General features: G+C 35.7%; 1 protein-coding gene across 6 annotated transcripts; it reads right to left on the reverse strand.

The window, feature by feature from the left end:
* Positions 1 to 942: 942 nt before the first annotated feature.
* LOC106908512 (meprin A subunit beta-like) lies at positions 943 to 20,131 on the reverse strand. Of its 6 annotated transcripts, XM_088013843.1 has the most exons (21): positions 19,986 to 20,130; positions 19,780 to 19,856; positions 19,215 to 19,233; positions 19,097 to 19,120; positions 18,983 to 19,008; positions 18,795 to 18,879; positions 18,341 to 18,458; positions 16,677 to 16,855; positions 15,296 to 15,520; positions 14,868 to 15,029; positions 13,623 to 13,853; positions 13,083 to 13,532; positions 12,807 to 12,989; positions 10,870 to 10,975; positions 10,696 to 10,740; positions 7,187 to 7,234; positions 6,112 to 6,159; positions 5,835 to 5,879; positions 5,178 to 5,225; positions 3,609 to 3,653; positions 943 to 1,553 (listed from the first exon to the last, which is right to left on the reverse strand). In XM_088013843.1, the coding sequence occupies exons 1-21, from the start codon at positions 20,023 to 20,025 to the stop codon at positions 1,475 to 1,477; spliced, it is 2,283 nt and encodes a 760-aa protein (XP_087869969.1). In that variant the 5' UTR covers positions 20,026 to 20,130; the 3' UTR covers positions 943 to 1,474. The 6 variants fall into 6 exon arrangements, with proteins under 6 accessions (XP_087869969.1, XP_087869970.1, XP_087869971.1 ...); XM_088013844.1 differs by lacking the exon at positions 10,696 to 10,740; XM_088013845.1 differs by lacking the exon at positions 6,112 to 6,159.
* Between the last annotated feature and the right edge of the window lie 1,389 nt (positions 20,132 to 21,520).

Below are 21,520 nucleotides of genomic sequence, written 5' to 3' on the forward strand. Positions count from 1 at the left end.
TTTTATTGCTCTTACAAATCAATCATGAACAAAATTGGACTTTTTGACAAAAATAAATACAAAAAGTCCTTTTCATGTCAATTTGAAAGTGGATTTGTACAAAATGATGAAAATTAAATCACATTTACCCTAAAATAAGTGATTACATAAGAATTCATCCCCTTCAAGTCAGTATTCAGTAGATGTTAGTTTTGTCTGTGTGGACAGGACTCAATCAGGCTTGCACAAGATTATTTTATTCAGATTCAACATCCAAGCCTGCAAAAACCTGTAAAATCTTGTGGGAATAATTGTTATAGTCTCATGAAATCAAACTGGAACTTTTAGGCCATAGTTTCCAATGCTACAAAATCAACAGCACATCAACAAAAGAATACCCACAGAGATGTGGTGTGGTGGCTCCATCACACTTCTTAAACAGACGACACCAGACTTTTTCACAATGTGAATTAAATGATTCATATTTCCAAATTTTAGTGTGTTTTCACACCTAATGGTAAACTCGGTTCGACTGGAGAGAAAAACTACAACATATGTGACATTTTCAGCTGGTAGGGTTTGTTTTCACGCTGCATTGTAGCAAACAAATCAAACCCTTTGAAAAACCTGTTTCAAACCTGTTTTCTTGTGGTGGCACTGCACCAAAAAACACCAAAGGAAACACGAAAACCTCTCAAGAAGACTGAGTCTGAGTCTTGGGCTAAAGACCACGAGTCATTTCTACTGCAAGCACTAGACTTGTTTTAGTGTACAGGTACTTCCATGTAAATTTTGAAGAAAGTTCCATTTATCATAAATGTTCAATCCACTGCCCATTATAAATATGAATACATTTTCCCTATATTTGTTCCTGTTAACTAATTTATTAGATTTTATTATGGGTAGTGGAACAATAAAATCTCAAATTTGCATGACAAAAATTTAAGAAATTTAACATTATGGTGGCTTTTTATGCATTATATTAATATTTATTGTCTCAAACTTTGTGCAAAGCAATAGATCATACATATCTGACTAAAAATGTGTTTTGCCATTAAGTCACCAAGCACATATGTTTAAATATATTAGCATATGGTTAAATATTTGTGCAAAACAGAATAATCTTTATACAGAATATTATGGGTTTGATTCAGAAATTCAAGCACTTGGAACAAAGTGTATCAATTGTTGTAAAAACAAAACTTTGCTTCAATCAGGCTTTAGCAGTACCATACAATAATCTACTGATGCGCAACGAATAAAAATAAACTCCCATCACCAAATATTGTTGAATATGAGCCCCAAGTTCAGGCACTATACGCTGATTTCTTAAAGCAATGCATATCTTCCCAGTTTGCTTTTGCACAATGAACTCACATGTTTAGGATAATATATGAACTTACATTGTCATTATAACATATATGCATAGCTGGGAGACATTTCTAATTATTTTCCTGCCTATGCAGAGACAGAAGATTTATATGAGAGGCGTACATTATGACAGCAGAAGGATCAACGCCAGCAGGACAGTGAGGATGGGAGAGGCCACCATGCCAGGACTGAGGCAAAAAATGCTACAAGAGAAAGAAAAAAAACACCCTGAGAATTACATCAATCCAGTCATCCTGTATTAAGTTTAATAGATTAAGTAATAAGGTCATTGATATGATTTAGTCATCAAATTAGGAGTGTAATTAAGACCTGAAACTTAGCAACTGACCTGATTTATCATGGCAACAGAATATTCAGGGCGTTTGCTTTTTGTCACAAGTAACATTTTACATGCATGTCAAAAAGAGCTGATTAGGTTTTATATAATAAGACCATCAAACATGCATGGCCTGTGGAGGTCATACATGTTTGCTCTGACCTCTGAAGGACCTGTCCTGGGCTAAAAACATGTCATAGAAGCTTAGAAACCAATAACACAATGTCTGCAGAAAAATTCAGAAAAGGCTCCGTTGGAAGAAGCCATGAAAGTGAAAAAGAAACCTGCTTTGCATTAAAGGTTAAATGTAGCAATTTGAACTGACAGAAGAGACATGTGGTTCATGAGGAGATAAAGTTAAAATAGATGCTGTTATTGCTAACACTTTTAAAATGTCTGCAAAAATGTGACTTATTTTTATTTTTAGTAAAACTGGATAACATATTTGCATGGCAAGTTAAGCAGATGGAGTGAATCTATGTTTACTCATAATGGATAACTAGAATGTCTCAGAAAAAGGTGTTGTACTTCAATATCTGACATCTATAGGGCTGAAACGATTCCTCGAATGATTCGAGTACCTCGATTACTAAAATTCCTCGAGGAAAATTTACCTGCCTCGAAGCTTCGTTAATTTATGTTTTATTATTTAGCGCACCGTGTTCCGGCCGGGACTTCATTTGCGTTGCGCGGAGCTCTCACTTCCGCCTCTGAGTTGTTGACAAAAGCTAAGTCTCAGCGGCATAAAGTCCAATCTTCAAGATTGGCCCGTGGGGATTTTATTGATTGATGATAATGCCCGACTTTTTTATCGTTTTTGGGGAACCAATAAGCATCCTTAAAATGACTGGGGAATGCCTGGAGTACGGCAGCATTTCTCCTCCGGGGCTGCTGGTTGAAAGCGAACGGCGGGAAGAGCGCTGAGGTGAGCGGATAGCCTGAACAGGGCGGGCGGCTGAGTAGCTGATGCTTACCGTGTAAATGTAGCTTTACCGACGAACCGCACAATAAATTTCATATCCCGGTCTGAAGAAACGGGTGGCGGAGCGCATCGTACATGGCTGGTAGATGAGTTTCTGAGTGTGACCAGTGAAGGTGTCGTAAATATCCCGTATTGCTTCCCCCCGTGTTCGTCCCCCGGTCTAACGGTTCGTCAGTCCGCTGGTCTATTTCCTCCCCTCCACCCCATCTTACGTTCGTTCATTCGCCCTCTCCTCCCACTCCAGGCGGCATTTCCCGTATTTTCAAACCCAAAGCGTGACAGGTTAGGTGGCAAGGTGAGTTTAATTAATCTATTAAACTCACTGAAGATGAATACATAAACTAAAAGCTGGATTGTAGACATTTTTTATAAGCATATTTGTGAGCCTGCCTCTTTGTTATTAAATTCAATATAATTTCAGATTTTTCTATAACTTTTCTTCTGGTTAACTTAGAAAGTGAGCTATTATTGTTACAGGTTAGTTTTCTAAACTACAAAAAAGCAACTGTTAGGGATGCTCAAATATGAAAAATTGGACTGATATTGATATCTGATAGTAACACCGGTATTATGCCAGATTTACCAATATTTCATTTTAGAATTTTTTTTTATCCGATTACTCGATTAATCGTAAGAATAATCGATAGATTACTCGATTACTAAAATATTCGTTTACAACAGCCCTAGACATCTAGCAACACTGATCCAGAAACAGCCTTCTATGTAAAAGACTATGGTCAACACTGATAAATATGTTTTTAAAAAAGAAATAAGCATCCAACAACAACCTTTTCTGAAAATTCTGTCTGCACTCAATTAACTAGAATTTTATAATGAGCCTCACTATCCAGAATAAAATGTTAAAATTTTATGCTAACTGATATAAAACCAGTAATAAAAGGATTTATCAAACAAGATAACCACTAAGTCTAGGAATACCTGTCATCTGTTGTAGCAGGTGGTGGAGTGTTGGTGGGGAAGATTCTGCAAAAGTCAAAAAAAGGTATTATTGCACAATGTAAGTTTTTTTGACCTAGACTTTCCTCTCTATGATAAATCAGTGATTCTTGAGAATAGGGACAAAATGGGTTTTAATTTTCCCATATTTTTTTTTATTATTTCTCAACCTTATTTATGCAAATATGACAAATAATGTTTAGAAAATATGAAGATGCTAAGGTACAGGCTCCCAGTTGCGAATTTTTAAAAAAAAATTACATTTTTAATCGACCTGACCCAAAACTTTGTCATCACCATCTGACAAAAATAAATCTAAAATGATTTTTAAAATACCCTGTTAGTGATATTTTTACTCAATTTACAGACAAATGCTTCTCAAGAAATAAAATAAATATTATTTAAAACAAAAAACAAGAAAAAGTCCATCTGATGGAGTTGACAGTGCATGACGGAGTTGACACAGAACTGAAGGTGGTGACAAACTAGTGAGTAAAATGAAAAACTTGGTACATGTGAAGTAATGCAATTCATGTAAAATACATTAAAATGAATTAGTTGCACAATTAAGTGAGATTTGACAACAATTTCACTGAAAGAGTCAGAAAAACTCTGACGGAGTTGACATCTGACGGAGTTGACGAAATGCCAAACTACCTCAATTTATATGATGTTATTCTGAAGCAGGCCATATTGTAGCTCGTCAGGTCCATGAAATCTTTACATTATACCAAAATTAAGCTTTTATTTCGCAAAATTTCATCAAAGTTTTGTAAATTGTCAGTTATGGAGTTGACACATCATGGTTGTGACAAACAACTTAGGAATAAAACAGAAGAAAAAACTAAAGAATAACTTAAGCTAACCGGAGCTAACTAACCCTCCTAGCAAAGGAAGAGAAAAGACAACGTCATGGGGTCCTCAGAAGTTCTGGTGCCCCCCAATAATGCCTGATTTTTTTTACATTCTTTTCATTTCTGACGGTGTTGACAAAAACTAAGGACAAATTTCAACGGAGTTGGAAAATATCTAAAAATTATTTTTAATTCAATTTATCAATACTTTTATAATTATTTATATGACTACTTATACTTAATTGTCATAATATGTAATTTTAGTATTTCTTTAATTGTTTTAAACTATAAGAATGTGTTGTGTTCTGCTCCTGGACAAGGGCTTTTACAGGCATCATCCACCGACTACAATGTTTAAAATAAAAAAAATATTCAGCAAAAAAAAGAAAAATATACATTGTTGTGCTCACATGACCCAGGTTAGTTTAGTTAGATATTTGAAAAAAATATATTTTGTGTATATTTTATTCAAATTTCATGCTTTATCCATAGGACCTGTTTTGTCCCTATTCTCAAGAATCACTGAAATATTAAATGGGTAAAATTTGTCATATCTTTTTAGAGGAGGATTAATGGTGGGTGAAGGCATGTGAATGTTCTATTTACCACCAGAAATGAAAGCAATAAAACCTGTTTACAGAGCAATGAAATAATATTAAACAACCCATCATAAGGAGTCAAGTTAATTTAGGAATACCTGTCATCTGTCGTTCCAGGAGGTGGTGGAATGATGGTGGTTGGGATTCTGCAAAAGCCAAAGCATCATCGTACAACATAATTTTTGCAGCTTATTATCTGTAGTAAAATACTACAGTTGGATAGTAGTTAAAATTTGAATCAAAGTTTAAGTACAAACCTGAAAAAAAACCTTAATTCCTTACAAAGCACTGATAATGTAATTGTCTCATTGAATTTATTTCTAGATCAGTCAGAAGTAAAACAACTACTTGTAGTTTCTATTTACTAAGAAAGAAAGAACCTTTAAGAACATTTTATTATAATTTACAAGTTTACTTACACTAAGACTGCTATGCCTTTGGACAATATGGAAAATCTTCTGATATTCTGATATGTTGAAACCCATAATCTCCAACTAGATAATGTGGATGTATTTTAGGGCAACAACTCAAAACAATGCCTCCATGCTTAGCATTAATTAAAATGTATCAGGTTAGCAGGCCTATTCTGGAGAAAGTCTGGGAATTTTTTAATACTAAGTCTACATAATTGTTAGGAGTTTGGTTGGTATGAGAAAAATGTTCAATATAAGTGCAGTTGAACACATCCCTGTTCTGATCCAACATCACCTGAATGGCTTTGAAAAAAATGAGGTGTTCATTGAACGCAGGAATACCTGTGATCTGTTGTAGGACCAGGTGGTGGAACGATGGTGGAGGTTCTGCAAAAGCCAAAGCATCAATGAACAATGAGATTTTTTACAGCATACCAAAAATACTATTTTACAACATGAATCATCGTGTGTGAATGATGTGATCATTACAGCTGTGAACCTTGGCTGATGTCAAAAAAAGTTTTCAATATGAACTTTTAGGTTTAAATTCAATCAAAATGTGCCTGCTAGATCTTATCACCTTGTTGCTGTTGATAGTGTTAAGTTAATCTAGGAATACCTGTCATCAGTCGTTCCAGGAGGTGGAGGAATGATGGTGGTTGCGATGCTGCAAAAGCCAAAGAATCAATCACAACATCATTTTTCAGAGATTAAGATTTTGTTTAGTATGAAGAAAATGTAAAAAAAAAAGTGCTGTTGAGCATTAATTGTTCTCATCCCAAATTTTTATTTATTTATTTTTTGCATTGTTGTTTGAGTGAGCCAGAATTGATTTTTTCTCAATTCACAATAAGGAAATAAAAAAATGTTAAGGGCTACAATACACATTGAATGTCTGCGGTCATGTGTTATTAAAATAGGTTATCTTGATTCTCATCAGAATCCAAATTGAGTGTGTACAATATTTTTCTCAAACAATTCTTTAATTCTTTTTTAGCACTAAGTCTAAATAACTGTTAATATTAGTATGAAGAATATCAACAAAAAAAAAGTGCTGTTGAGCATTCCTCGTACTGATGCCAATTTTTTATTTATTTATTTTTTTCGCATTGCTGTTTGAGTGAGCCAGGATACACTGAGCTAAAATGTGGAGCAAATATTTAAATTTGATTTTTTCTCAATTCACATTAAGGAAATAAATGTTAAGGGCTACAATACACATTGAATGTCTGCGGTCATGTGTTATTAAAATAGGTTATCTTGATTCTCATCAGAATCCAAATTGAGTGTGTACAATATTTTTCTCAAACAATTCTTTAATACACAATTATCCAAATATAATTTTAAATTAAACACCAAAAATCCTAATAAAGCCCTAATAAAAACATTTGCCATAAAATCTTTTAAAGAATTTTAATTTGGTGGCACAATGGGTCAGAGTTAATCCCAGTGGTTACAAATCCAGTTACATTTGAGAACAACTGTAGTACACAGAAATTGTATTTATATTTAAAAAGCATGCAATTTTAGTTTTGATTATTATCTAACGACTGATCTTTGGAGATTCTTTATCCTATAATAAACATTTTAAGTGGGTAATATCTGTCATGTCTTGCAATAAGTGCATTAACCCATCACACCAAGTCCACATCAAAGTCTATGACAAATGAGATGTTCATTTAATCTAGGAATACCTGTCATCTGTCGTTCCAGGAGGTGGTGGAATGATGGTGGTTGAGATTCTGCAAAAGCCAAAGAATCAATCACAACATCATTTTTCAGCCTATTATCTGTATGTAACAGAGATAAAAGCTTGTGTGTGTCTTTGTGAGTTTTGATCAAAATGATTGTAGGGTTGTATGTGTTTATGAGCTCTTTGATCAATGCGTTTGTTTGAAGCCACCTAGTGGTGTGATGAGTGACTGCATGCACCTGGTCCGTCAGGCTCTCTCGCGGCTTCCCCCACCAGAGTTCTGAGGAGCGCTGGTGGAGGTGGGTGCGAGAGAGGCAGCTCTTCACTTCTTTTTTTACTTAGGGTCATATTTTTCTAGTTCAACAATTAACGAAGTACTGTAAGAATATTTAACATCTACAAATATAATTTGTAAAGTTTTTCTCGTGATTGGGCTGGAAAAATGTGACCCGAGCTGCTCCGGTTGGTGTTCGTGGCTGACCACTCAGTCACGACACTAACCGTGTCTTTTATTTTTCAGCCTGTCGGACCACTTGCCTGTGTTACGTCAATCCGCGTTTCCCCATCAGATACGGTTCCCCCTGCGTCTCTTGCCGCTCCGCCCCGCCCATGCGGCAAAATACGCGCGTGCTCGTGATGAGCACTGAGAAAGCACGCGCGTAGCAAGAACACGCGTGTTCCTGGAGGTTATATCATCTATAACAAAATACTTGCAGCTGTTTCAATTGTCATGTGTGTAAAGCTCGCCATCGTTAGCGTATCAAAATAGGCTTCAATAGATGCAATCATCTAATTACAAGAGTGTTTTATTTTTACCTGTGAAACAAACCGAGACTAAAACTGGCAAGTTCGCAATTTCAGCTGTAGGAGTGACTGCTTGAGAACTAATCAAAAGAGGAAGGGAATTTTTGCAAAGAAAAAAACAAAACATGAATGTTTAGTTTTGAAAGATGCAAAACATCGTCTTACATGTCATTACAGAGATAATTATTGAAAAGAAAAAGCTTGAATCCAAAAATCCTTTAGTTTAATCAAATATTCGAACAATTAAATAATTGTTTGAATAGCTAAATAAAGGACAGCAATACTTTGTGTTTGAACAAAACGTATCAATAAATGTGAGATACTAGGAATTTGACTGATGGTAGAAAAGATTCTATAAAAGATATCAAAAAAATTAATATGAGAAGAAGGTGACTTTTGTTGTGAATCAGAATTATAATAGATAAACAGATTCAATTTAGTTAAACTAAAATGATGAGCATGTAACAACATACACACCACAAATAAAGGAAAAAGATAATACATAATTTTTACAGTTTATGTACTGTCGAGAAAAGTCGAGCTCATCCCACTTCCCCATGCTGGAGATTTTAGTTTAATAATAACAATAAATAAAGTTATCTTTAAAACTGATTACACAGGTGACATCAAGACCTAACAGTAGAGTCAGACGGTAATAAAATTAATCTGGTTGTGTGTGTTGTTATTGTGTCCTGCTTTAATTCTACTTTTTTCTATTTAATCATAAAATCATAGTCAGGCAGAAAGAGAGTTATGAAACAGGAAAAGCAGGTTTCCTGGAAAAAGAGGAAGTTTCCAGCCTGCAGTGATTAAAAATAGTTCAGACTGCTCATTTTGAGCGCTAAAGGTTTAAGGAATAAAATCTAGACATTTGGAGTAATTGGATAAAACCCAGAGTAAAATACTTGAATTAATAATGATAACTTGTTATTAAGCCAATAATTAATATTGGTTTAACCAGTGGTTGATGTTGGTTTGATTATAAGAATATTTACACTTACTCTTATACTTAAAGGTGAAAGAAGTAACTGTAACATGGTGTCAAATAATTAGAATGATGAATTATTATTGGTTTCTTTTCAGAAATGTCTGTAATAACACATTATGATTATAAGAGTAACTAATAAGTAATGGTTATTATAATATTATAAGTGAATGCTAAATCAGAGAAACTAAAAGGTTATAAATGTGATTTTGACATTGAACTTGAAATGGTGTAAAATGTGTAACTGTAACTAAAGGTCACTGATGTTGTGTTAGAGGTGGATGGTAGGTGAAATGTCAGGGAGAAAGAGGAACTGATGGGAGAGCGGAGGTGTCTTAAGGCCTTATTGCTAAACTTTAAACATACCTAAGAGAAGGTTAGACACAAGAGGACTGTTGAGCAACTTGGGACATTAGAACAGACATCAGGTCATGTCCAAAGATGGTGATGGATATGAGATCATCGGCCAATGCTAATGCACCAAAAGGGTGGATAAACCCTATATAAGGTGAGTGCGAGAGAGGAGTCTTTGGTTGGATCCTTCAGGCAGCTTCGAGCCAAGATCGAGATGGACAAAGAACTCTGCAGCTGAAGAAAAGCCGGAGCCACAGAGCCGAAGACTGTTCTGCACATGGGGACCAACCCGTTAGCCCCGCAACACGTGGCTTCAAATTGCATTTCTCTCATCAGGTGGGTTCAGACCCCAAAGACAAAGACCAAGGCAAAGATGAAGATAAAGACAAAGGCAAAGAACAAAGGCAAAGAGGAAGAACTGGTGTGTTCCTTCCATGAGACCAGCTCATCTACATCTCAATGGACCAGATAGATCGTGAGACGAAGAGAAAGGAGCTACAGAGCTGCAAGACAAGAAGGAGAGGGCCGCTACGCGCATGAGGAAGTCACCCTGAGGCCCGAGACCTGCCGCTCTGACTCAGTACTCTTCCTGTACTGGGAGCCTCCTGCTGCTGCAACACCTTTTTCATCATCAGGCCAGTTCTGGGCTTCAAAATGCCAAACTCCATCCGTCTCTCTCAAAGTTTCCCTTTTTTAGTTCACAGTGTCAGCATTAGGGAAAGATAGGCTGGATTATTGATTTTACTTATTTGATTATTTCTGCTACTGATTTAAGCTGTACTGACCCTTGCAAAATTGCCTTACTAATAAAATAATTAGCATCAAGAAAATCTAAAAGATGTTGTGGACATTCAGTTAATGAGTCACCTTAAAGTTCTTTGATGGTTGTAAAATAGCTATGAAGTTTGATTCTGGGAGGAGAAAGTGGAAAATGTTTTATAGGTTGCTTTTAGCCAAAACTAAAACAACACCCTTGGGACTCGCCCAAGTCACTAAAACCAACCTGGTTCAGTAACAAGTGCAAGTTGTAATAAGAGAAAGAGCGACCGTTAACAGGTGTGCTCTGTGAAACTAGCTGATTCCGGGCTGCTCTATCTGGCTGGTTCACAAGGTGAAAAAGGGTGGGACATCTGGATGGAGGTCGTTAGAAGCCAGGCTAGTCTTTCTCGCACCCAGCTTAAACAGAGTTTACTTCAGTTCTGGGTAGGGTAAATCTCGGCAGATTTAGGAAACTCAATTCACCCGTTAGACGGAGAGCTGGGAGCAACATCTCCCTCCTCTCAGAAGAGGAAGTAGAGAGAGAGAAGGGGGTGGGGGAGGTGTTGTGCAACAACAGTACATTAGAAAAAATAAAGGATAACTAATACCTGTTTTCTGGGCTTGTAAAAGGTGGACTGATGCTTGGAGATACTCTGTAAAAGTCAGAGGACTATTTGACAAAAACTCTAAAATCTGATTGTAGTTCTAAAACATTTTCTTTTACAGCTTTGTGAAGGAATGCAAATTTGTCAGTATTGAATTATCATTAGTCAAATGTTTACCTTGCAGAGCATTGACTTTCATTCAGATTTTGTGGAGGATTTGCCAGGCTCACTGGTCTTAACTGAGGACATGGTAGAGTTGTTCCATTGATTAGTGGGGTGAGATCTATCAAACGACAAAAATGTCAGTTAGAAAAAAGAAATGCAATGTCTGACGAACTTCCTCATAGGAAGTTGGAATAATTAGAACTTTCCAGCTAATTCTTCCCACCTTATGGATGACAAAATACAAATTCTGCAGATGCAGAAAGCAAAATGTTTTCATTTTGAAGTTAAATTATAAATGGTTATTTAATCGCCTCTGGACAATTGAAGTAATGCTCTTGATTACAAACTTTACACCGTCCTTTCACCTTCTTTTACAGGGATCCACAATAAGTTGAACATGTTGTAATTTTCCTTGTAAGCTAAAAAAATTGCTGTTTGTGATACGCTAAAACTCCTAATTGCTTCAATCATCTTTTGTTATATTTTTCACCAATGGAGGTCGCCTTTTTTTCACCTGCTGGGTTGATGACGCGTTTTGGTCCATTCTGAAATCTACAGTGTACACACAGGACATTCAGGTGTGTCATGATTGATTTATTTGCCTTTTAATGTTCTTGCAAATCACTCCATGTAATTACAATGAATTAGTAATACAGATGCATTTTGTTTTTTTCTCCGATGACGGCCTGTGGCAGCAACTGAACATGGAAGCTGAAGAGAGCAAGGCCAATCCAAATGTCACCACCGATGCCATTATTGAGGTAAAAAGACGCACCTCCGAGATGAATACGCCAAAATCACTGGATCCACTACAAAACTGGGAAATGCAAAGACTACATTGCCCTACCCATAAGGATTTGAGTTTTTCTGTGTTTATTTAGGTTTCTGTGTTCTGTGGCACCTCCATGTTGTCCCGTCTACCCCTTGATTAGTGACATCTGTTCCTTGCTTCCCACGGATTGACTCCCTGTGTATTTAAACTCAGCTATGTTCCTTGTTCTTTGTTCGGGTCCTTGTCTTATCGTCTAGTTTGTCTAAATCTTGCTGTCAGTTATTTGTTTTGTACCAGTTGCTACCAGTTGTGGGCAATAGCCTTCCGCTCATCTGTGCTGCCTGGATTATTGTGTTTTTGGATCATTAAATCATCATTCTTTCATTCCAACCTGGGTCCTCAGTGTCATCCTCACCACCTCTTCACTGCATATCATGACACTACCTTGTACAAACTTGCAATTAAATTTCTATATATGCCGACATCATCAGTGTAATGTGAAAGGGTGTTCTCAAAAGCACCGTTTCACCATTTCCAAACCGAAATAGTTTGTAAACGGCACAATCGCCTCGGCCCAAAGTTGTTACAGTGGCTGATGTTTCTAAATAAAAACATAAGTGAAACTTATCCAGTTTCCAGTCTTTATTGAATTTGCCTGCAATGACTTTTTAAATCCAGCAACACAGCAGCCCAGTGTCAACACAGTTTGGGAAATGTGCCAAACACCCAATGAGGCCTCAACTGCTATCGCTACTTACTGGATCACACAGTCTGACCAGGGGTACGTTGTTCATCATTTCACGATGATAATCCTAACCCTAACCCTATTCCTTAATATCGTTAATCATCACTGTTTTGGCTGGAGGATGCAGGCAGTTGGGCCATTACACGTCATTTATCCAGAATGCATTGCAGTGTGAACAACATGGCGACGTTCATGTGACAATATTTTATTAAAGTGTATAAAAACTAAATAACCTACAGTATTATTACTGTATTGCTTTTACATCTAAAATACGTTTTCCTTATGTTCTCTGTGTGTAAAAATATGATATTTCTAAGACTGATGTTTCTTTGATCCTTTTTCTCTACAACATTCCTTTCCAAGAATGCTGTAGAGAAAGCAAGTTCTTGCAACATTATCAATATATGATTATGATCAGAATATTAAACCCACCTTCAAAGTTGAACATGAAAATGGCACTTCCTCCCTTGAGAAACTCTCTGGATTGCAATTCTTGTAACGTTGTAAAAGGATTGGACCCCCAGAGAACCCTACCACCATAGACTAATTCTCCATCCTCATAAAACAATGCAACTCCAGTCTCCCTAGGATTGTCCCAGATTGAGGTATTTGTTCCTGTTACATGAGAAAACACATTTGAATTTATTTGGTTTGTTCTTTTTACCAACAACTTTTCTTCAAAATATCAACACTATATGACAAACTTACCAGATAGTACTTGAGTTTTATCAGAAACTAAAGTAGATTCCTTAGACATTTGCAGTTGCTTGTTTGGGGTTTGATCCAGCAACTGGAAAATCATATGTCTTTGCAGACAAGGATATTGCAGCTGGTCATCATTCTGACTAGACAAGAGTTGCACATACATTCCAATATATGTTTTATAAAGAATAGTGGCTACTCGGTAAGCATAGCCGTCTTTGGAGAATTGTCGTTTGCTGTATATTCTGGTTCCAGAGCTGCTTGTGTTTAAAAGATTCTCCAAGTCATCAATCTGCCAGACATAGTGTGGACACTCTGTCTCTGAAAGATTGATGTCATCAATGGAGAAACCTCCTGTGGAGATTCCTGCTCCTTTCCGGACCTCAAACACCACCTGGAAGTCCTTGGTGGCATTCAAGGAAACATGGTGGATCTTCCAGTGAGATGTTGGTGAACCTGGAGTGAGAGGTTTTAATTTACTATGCTATACAATTTTAATATTACATCATACAAAAGTGAAAAGTTACAGATATTTATAAGTTTTACCAGTAATTTGTCCCATAAGGCGGAGAGTTCCTGTGGTGTCCTGATCGTTTTCAAACTCTCTGATCCAGATATTAAGTTCATCTGATTCATTTCCACTGTGGAAATAGTAGAACTGCAGACACTGGACATTACATGCTCTGGTCGGCTTCACTACCTCCGTTTCCAGTCGTGCTGAATCTCCTTCTTGACCTGATGCTGTGCTTGCGTGGATGAAGTACCCCGTTTGTTGACCTGCAAAATGTTGTTGAAAAATAATGTTTCTGATCAATTTCTCTCATCTACAATATAATCACATACAACTCCATGCATTTTGCATAATAAAGTAGAAGTTACTTATGCATGTTATAACCAATGAAGTACTCCGGTTGTTGACCTGCAATAATGTCCAAAATAAAGTTTTCTGGTGGATTCTCCATTTTATTTACATGTAGCTTACAGACAATTTTAGGCATTTGCACAACTTCAGTAACGGATTTTATCATCTTAAATCAATATTATTACAATTTATACCAATTGGAAAACTGAGATTTGTGGTGAAATAAATTAAACTGAAACTATCACGCATTTTGAAGAATATATTCAAGTAATTTTAAAGGTTTTTGTTTATTTGTTTAACTCAGGATTCACATTAGTCTGCTATGGTACAGACTATTTTTCCTTTGAGTCCACACTAAACATTACAAAGTCCTTTACAGACATTATATTCCACATGATTCACATGTAGAATTTGCTCATATGCAACACAATCCATAACAGTAATATTCTAAGATTTGTCTAAATGTTCTAAATGTCTGTTGACATGTTTTATTGAATATCATCAATGCACTAGTTCAGCTTGATTCATGTCAGTTTATGTTTTTATGATATAAAGCTACTGTCATTGTGTTTATCTTACCATACATGTTTCTGCAGATAATAAAGAAAAAAAAACAAAAAAACATTTTACATCAGTCTGAATGTAAAGAAAGAAAGCAAGATGTCTCATCATGTCTATATGAATTCTAATGTCTTATTTGATTTGTTTTGGGCAGCATGTTTGTATTAAGGTATGCTACTTTTTACTGGGACATACGTAGCATGTTTGTTTCTACACTTAACCATCACCTAACCCCTCTGAGGAAAAAAGTTTGATATTTTTACTCAGTCTATGACAACTGCCAAGAGATTACATTTTTATTACCTGAATTTATATTGAATATGTTTTCATTATTATGCATTGAATATAACGTTAATTCCAAAACTCACCATAATCTTCACTTCCACTTGGTAGAGTGGTGTGGTCCGAGCTTGGACCCCCTGGAACTTGGGTAACCACTTCCCATCCACTCCCAAACCCTGAACAGCGGCTCATCTGACACATCAATCCATTAGAAAAGCCACAGTAAAATTTGGAGGCAATAGTTGTGTCTGAAACAGTGAAAGGTTTGCATGTCTGTGTTAAGTTATGATTTTGACAAAGTATTTTACAGTTACTCTTACACTTTTCACCATGGCAGTTGTTACTGTTTTACTCTGAACTGTAAAACAAATCATCAGCTGAAAGCTACAATAAACATATACAGAAAACTTCAACTCTGATGGTAAAATTAATACCTTCAGCTGTATGTGACAGATTGTAAATACACCAATTTTGGTAATCTCAACAATTTCTCCAACAATCTGTATGGACTCACTGCAGTTGTAGAGGAGGTTCAGCTCCAGAGCATCACTAGGACTCATGTCGAGCCTTTGACCAATCACATCTTGGTATTTAGGGTCTATGGTAATAATTGTTGTGCGATTGCCATTTCCATTGTTGAATGCGTCCTTGCCGTAGTGCATCACTGAGGTGTAGTCATAAGGGACTCCATGGGTTGTGCTTACACCACTTTCAACTTTCCCGAAATTACTCTCTGTACCTGGGAGACACAAAACATGCTGCACTTAAAAACATAGTAAGAGTGAGAAAAATTTTACTCAGCATATCTCATTAACCATTTGGAAAAACTGAACATAGCTGGCAACATCCAGTTTTTTAAGTGCAAACACAATAGAGTGGGGGAAAAAAGCATTGCAATGAGAAATGTTTTATAATACATGCCTTTTTCAGCACTTTCAAGGATACTGGTCATAATGTCCAAAAGAGGTCAGTAATCTTTTCATATTGCTTTTAAACTCTTGTAAATTTCTAAACCTACAACTATCATAAAAATATTGGAAATATAGAACAAAATTATTAAAATAAAATCTGACGACATGTCTGAAAAGAATGCATAGGCATCTACAGAACTGTAAGAGATATTGAACCCCTCAGGGATTTTTTCAGTGAATTGTGTTTTTCTGACACTTTTCAGGTCTTAAGAATAATTTAAATTGATCACTATTATTATTATTATTACTATTATTATTATTATGATTATTGTTATATTTATTATTTACGTCAAGAGTCTGTTAATTAAGTTAGCGTTTATTTGGTAACACTTTATTGACTCCATGTTGGGCATCAATTGCTTAGCTATAATTAACCCTTTCATGCATAGTGGTCACTTCAGTGGGTAGCTGTCTAAAAGCCATTTTCTTGTGCTTCTTGTGGATTTTTATGTTATAAATGCACACAGACCACTGAAGTGGACACTAATACATCATAAAATATACTATCAACTACTGGCCATCAGCTGCAAATGAAATAAATTATTTTGTTAAATCCAATATGGCTGACAGACAACAAAGCATGCCAACCGACCCGGTCCCTCCATCTGCTGTAGACGACTCTTGGAGGTAAAAAAAAAACAAACTATGAAATATTGTGACATCAGATAGCCCCTAAAGAACAATACTAATGATGTGTTTTTCAAATAACTTTGTATTTGGAGAAAATTACAATTGATCACATAAAAAAAATAAAAATAATAAAAATAAATAAATTTTACAAATAATATGTTCCTACCTTTTTATGCCTTAAGAAAATCAAGAAAAATTTGGAAAAAAAATCCTGATACAAAGGATCATAATTCATGCATGAAAGAGTTAAAATGATTTTTTTCATATGAATGAATCTTATAATATCAGTTCTACCTGATAAGATGTTGGCAGATACAATCCATACATAATCATCTCTGTCATATCTAGACTGTTCATGGTAGAAACCAAGAGCATGAAGAATCTCATGTTCAACAATGGCAATGTAGTCACAGCCTGCACCAATAGAGAGGTCCTGGCCATTGGCAAATACTCGACCAATATATGACCAGCATCTAGATCAGAAAAAAACACCAGTAAGACATGTGCATCAAAATCTTTCAAATAAGCACCACTACATGTACTGTGAAAGTGATTTCTGTCATGATAATAACATTATACATTGTTTATACACTAATAATCCAAAACAAAAAGACTGTGACACACTGTCACCATGTCGTGAGACTATGATGTGAAAAAAAAAAAGAAATCAAGTAGGGCTGTTGTAAACGAATATTTTAGTAATCGAGTAATCTATCGATTATTCTTACGATTAATCGAGTAATCGGATAAAAAAAAATTCTAAAATGAAATATTGGTAAATCTGGCATAATACCGGTGTTACTATCAGATATCAATATCAGTCCAATTTTTCATATTTGAGCATCCCTAACAGTTGCTTTTTTGTAGTTTAGAAAACTAACCTGTAACAATAATAGCTCACTTTCTAAGTTAACCAGAAGAAAAGTTATAGAAAAATCTGAAATTATATTGAATTTAATAACAAAGAGGCAGGCTCACAAATATGCTTATAAAAAATGTCTACAATCCAGCTTTTAGTTTATGTATTCATCTTCAGTGAGTTTAATAGATTAATTAAACTCACCTTGCCACCTAACCTGTCACGCTTTGGGTTTGAAAATACGGGAAATTCCGCCTGGAGTGGGAGGAGAGGGCGAATGAACGAACGTAAGATGGGGTGGAGGGAGGAAATGGACCAGCGGACTGACGAACCGTTAGACCGGGGGACGAACACGGGGGGAAGCAATACGGGATATTTACGACACCTTCACTGGTCACACTCAGAAACTCATCTACCAGCCATGTACGATGCGCTCCGCCACCCGTTTCTTCAGACCGGGATATGAAATTTATTGTGCGGTTCGTCGGTAAAGCTACATTTACACGGTAAGCATCAGCTACTCAGCCGCCCGCCCTGTTCAGGCTATCCGCTCACCTCAGCGCTCTTCCCGCCGTTCGCTTTCAACCAGCAGCCCCGGAGGAGAAATGCTGCCGTACTCCAGGCATTCCCCCAGTCATTTTAAGGATGCTTATTGGTTCCCCAAAAACGATAAAAAAGTCGGGCATTATCATCAATCAATAAAATCCCCACGGGCCAATCTTGAAGATTGGACTTTATGCCGCTGAGACTTAGCTTTTGTCAACAACTCAGAGGCGGAAGTGAGAGCTCCGCGCAACGCAAATGAAGTCCCGGCCGGAACACGGTGCGCTAAATAATAAAACATAAATTAACGAAGCTTCGAGGCAGGTAAATTTTCCTCGAGGAATTTTAGTAATCGAGGTACTCGAATCATTCGAGGAATCGTTTCAGCCCTAAAATCAAGCTCTTCTGCCTTCACCCAGTGCTAACCAGAACAACCAATCAGAGCCAGGAGGCGGGTCTTAGAGCTGTTGCGTTCACGTAAACCAGCTGCGTGACTAGGGTTTTTCAATCAGCAAATATTGTTCAAAGTATGAAAAAAAGGAAACAGGGAACTTACCCATCTGCCTTTTTGATGTTGATGTAATAATCTTCAGAGTCCCAGGGTTTGAAATCGATGCATGACTTCACTCTGAACTGGTCAAAGGCTCTCATGATGACTCCTTTAGCTCTCAAGTCTTTCAGTTCAAAGTCAATTTCAAAGCAGTGAAATAGAGAACAAATGACATAACATTACTTTTGCTTATTGTTCTTAGAATCAAATCACAATAATATTCTTTAGAAAAACAAAAACACAGAAATATTTTCATTCAACTCATTTGCCTTTGCCGTTTTCCATCGCACAAATCATTTGAAAAAGGATTCTGTTATATTGATATTTGCTGAGTTGCAGATCCAGTTTTCAACAGTGAACGTTTACACTACAAGAACTTCCTTGAATCACACATCCACTAAAATATCAAACCCAAAAATTTGGTTCAAATAAATTTATTTTATGAAAGAAAGAAAAATACCCAGGCCTTCATCCAAGACGTAGGGAACGGGGGATGTCCACTGACTGCTTCCAGGTACAATGCTGCTCCTTTGAATGTTTGGAGGCTGAACAAGTTGTGCATGAGACACGGCCACATAAGACAAAACATACACACAAAAATATACTTTTAACTGAACCCTGATCAGGGGCTTGTGGCACCAAACTTACCTCACGAATATCATCAAGTGTTAAATCTAAGATGAGGGCATAAAGTTAATAGTTTTTAAAAATAAATCCATTTCTCAAAAATCTTTTTACAAAATCATTGAAATGTAACTTTACCTTGTGTGTTGTTTTCACTGACATCTACAAATCACACAGTATTCTTCTTTGTAAGTTCACATTAGGTCATACAAAAGCCTAAATGTATAAAGATATAAAATAAATGTGTGTGACTTACCAATTATCTCCACTTCCACCTGGATTAAAACAATGGAACAAAGATGAACATAAAAACAAAACAACTGACATAAAATAATGGTAAAAAGAAAGCATTCTTCCTTCAAACATGGGAGGTTTACATGTTTGGAGGATGTTCTAATTTGTTGTACTATTTTCCATTTTGACTTTCTTTGTTCAATAAAGGATGTTGAGAAATCTGTGGCCTGTTTTTGACCAAGAAAAAATAGGATTATAGTGGGATTTAAAAACAAGATTTACAGATAATCTATAAATGAAATATTTTGTTTAACGATTGTCAAATTTTATAAATGCTGGCAGATCTCTAAAGGTAAAGGAAGGTATATCTTGACTTTTAACCAAAAACTTATTCTACTGTATTTTGGAACTATATATATATATATATATATATATATATATATATATATATATATATATATATATATATATATATATATATATATATATATATTTATTTTTTTTTAACATGTGTAAAGGTTACAAACATTTTTCGCTTAATACTTTATAACACAACAGCTATATATATAAAATATAATAATATTTACCGTAGGGAGGGAAAGCGCTGATGAAACTGCCAAGTTCACCAAAAGAAAAAAGTAGCTTTTCAGTCTCATGGTTGGTCCTGGAATAAAAGTTAAATATGAGATTTATTGAACAAATATCAAATGAAATAAATGTCAAAAATACTTCAACCAACAAAGTCTATGGATTTAGTTTAGTTCATCTGAATTTAAAGTGACTCGTCTCGTACCTGTCCTGAAGGAGTCAACCACTCTCACCTCCGTCTTCATTCTGACTAAGATCCTAAACACGAGGATGAAAGTTTTCAAGACAGACAAGTCGAGTCATTGTTGGACAATCAGTTATTCCTTGCATTTCTTGTTTGAGTTAAGTCAGATATGAAGGCTATTGACAGTTTTCTCTGATGCAAATCAAGGTGTGTCATTGATAGTGTGGCAAGAACACAGTTCAGGCAGTTTGAGTTAAAACTGTAAATCTGGTCTCACACCTTTAATTGTGCAATAATTTTAGAATTGAACAGACTGATTAGGTGCAACTATTAAGGTTATTGCATTACTTCACACAAGGAAATGAGGCCGTTTTGGGAACAAAGCAAATATTTTACAGCTCTGCATTTACCATCGTCACTTAGTTTCGTGTTCTTTAGCTCTGCAAACCCCCTAAAAACATGAGATGTGCAGAAACGATTGGTTCATTTAAATCAGGACTTAAAACAGTTTTTGTAAAGACAATTGTTTTAAACTGTTATTTATTGTATACTATGCGTTTTTTACATCTCATACTTTTAGAAACTGTTTTTATTTGGATGCGTTGTTTCTTTTTTTCATATGAATGTCAGTACTTAAATAAAATTGTTTTGTCTTGTTTACGTTTTCCTTGGTTTCTCTTTGTCCCTGTATTACACTAGTATAACAACTAATATTACTGACAATTATGAAAAAAGAACACATTTAAAAGAAAAATGTTGGAGCTGGTGCAGTAAGTCACTAAGTGCACACCAAAACCACAAACAACATCTGGTTTGCTTCAACAGTGGGCAGAGCTCCATGATCACTGCACAGCTTTGCTTTGTAAATGCTGTATCATTTAGTCACCATGACAGGGCATTTTCAGTTATACAAAATCAATACTGATTAAAGTCATTTAGCATCAGTAATTAAACTGATTCTTTCCATTAACTACATAAACACATATATAATCAGCTTTTGGTCAACCACTAGTCTGATCTATAGTCACTTTTTAAGGCTTTGATCGGTGATCAGACACTTTACTTCCATTGTCTCATTTTATTGTAAGTTTAAAGGCGCACTCTTTATTTAATCAATACATTTAATTTAATACAATAAACTCACATTCATGATCAGGAATCTGTTCCACTGGGGCATGATGTTTTATTTAACAAACACAAAGAAACAGCAATACTTGATATTTGGTTGGGATCCTTCACTCAAATATTGTTTTTATTATTTTATGCAAGAAGCATACTGAGTAGTTCTCCGAGTCTCTACAAAATCTTTTGCACTCGTAATTTCAACAGTGACTTACTATGATTCCTTGAACAAGTTAAGATATGGCTGTACAAAATATGTCCTTTATGATTTTTTGAACAAAATCATTCAAGATTCCACCTAGTCAGTTCTGCTTATTTTAAACTCTTTTCACAATGAGCTGTTTTAGAGTTATGTCACTATCATGCAAATAAGTGTCTGCTGGCCGCATTCCCCCAACTTCATGTTTATATTCACACTTTTTATGTGAAAATGT

This window comes from Poecilia mexicana, unplaced genomic scaffold, assembly GCF_051168715.1.
Source record: "Poecilia mexicana isolate PSO_F unplaced genomic scaffold, ASM5116871v1 scaffold_16, whole genome shotgun sequence".
Taxonomy (NCBI): Eukaryota; Metazoa; Chordata; class Actinopteri; order Cyprinodontiformes; family Poeciliidae; genus Poecilia; species Poecilia mexicana.

What these genes read in the sequence shown, in the direction of transcription:
- LOC106908512 (XM_088013843.1), bottom strand. Translation starts at nt 20,025, where the DNA reads ATGAAGACGGAGGTGAGAGTGGTTGACTCCTTCAGGACAG. An exon ending in CAGTGAAAACAACACACAAG is followed by an intron (nt 19,009 to 19,096) that starts GTAAAGTTACAT and finishes CCCTCATCTTAG; the next exon opens with ATTTAACACTTGATGATATT. An exon ending in CCTGGAACGACAGATGACAG is followed by an intron (nt 3,654 to 5,177) that starts GTATTCCTAAAT and finishes TGACTTTTGCAG; the next exon opens with AATCTTCCCCACCAACACTC.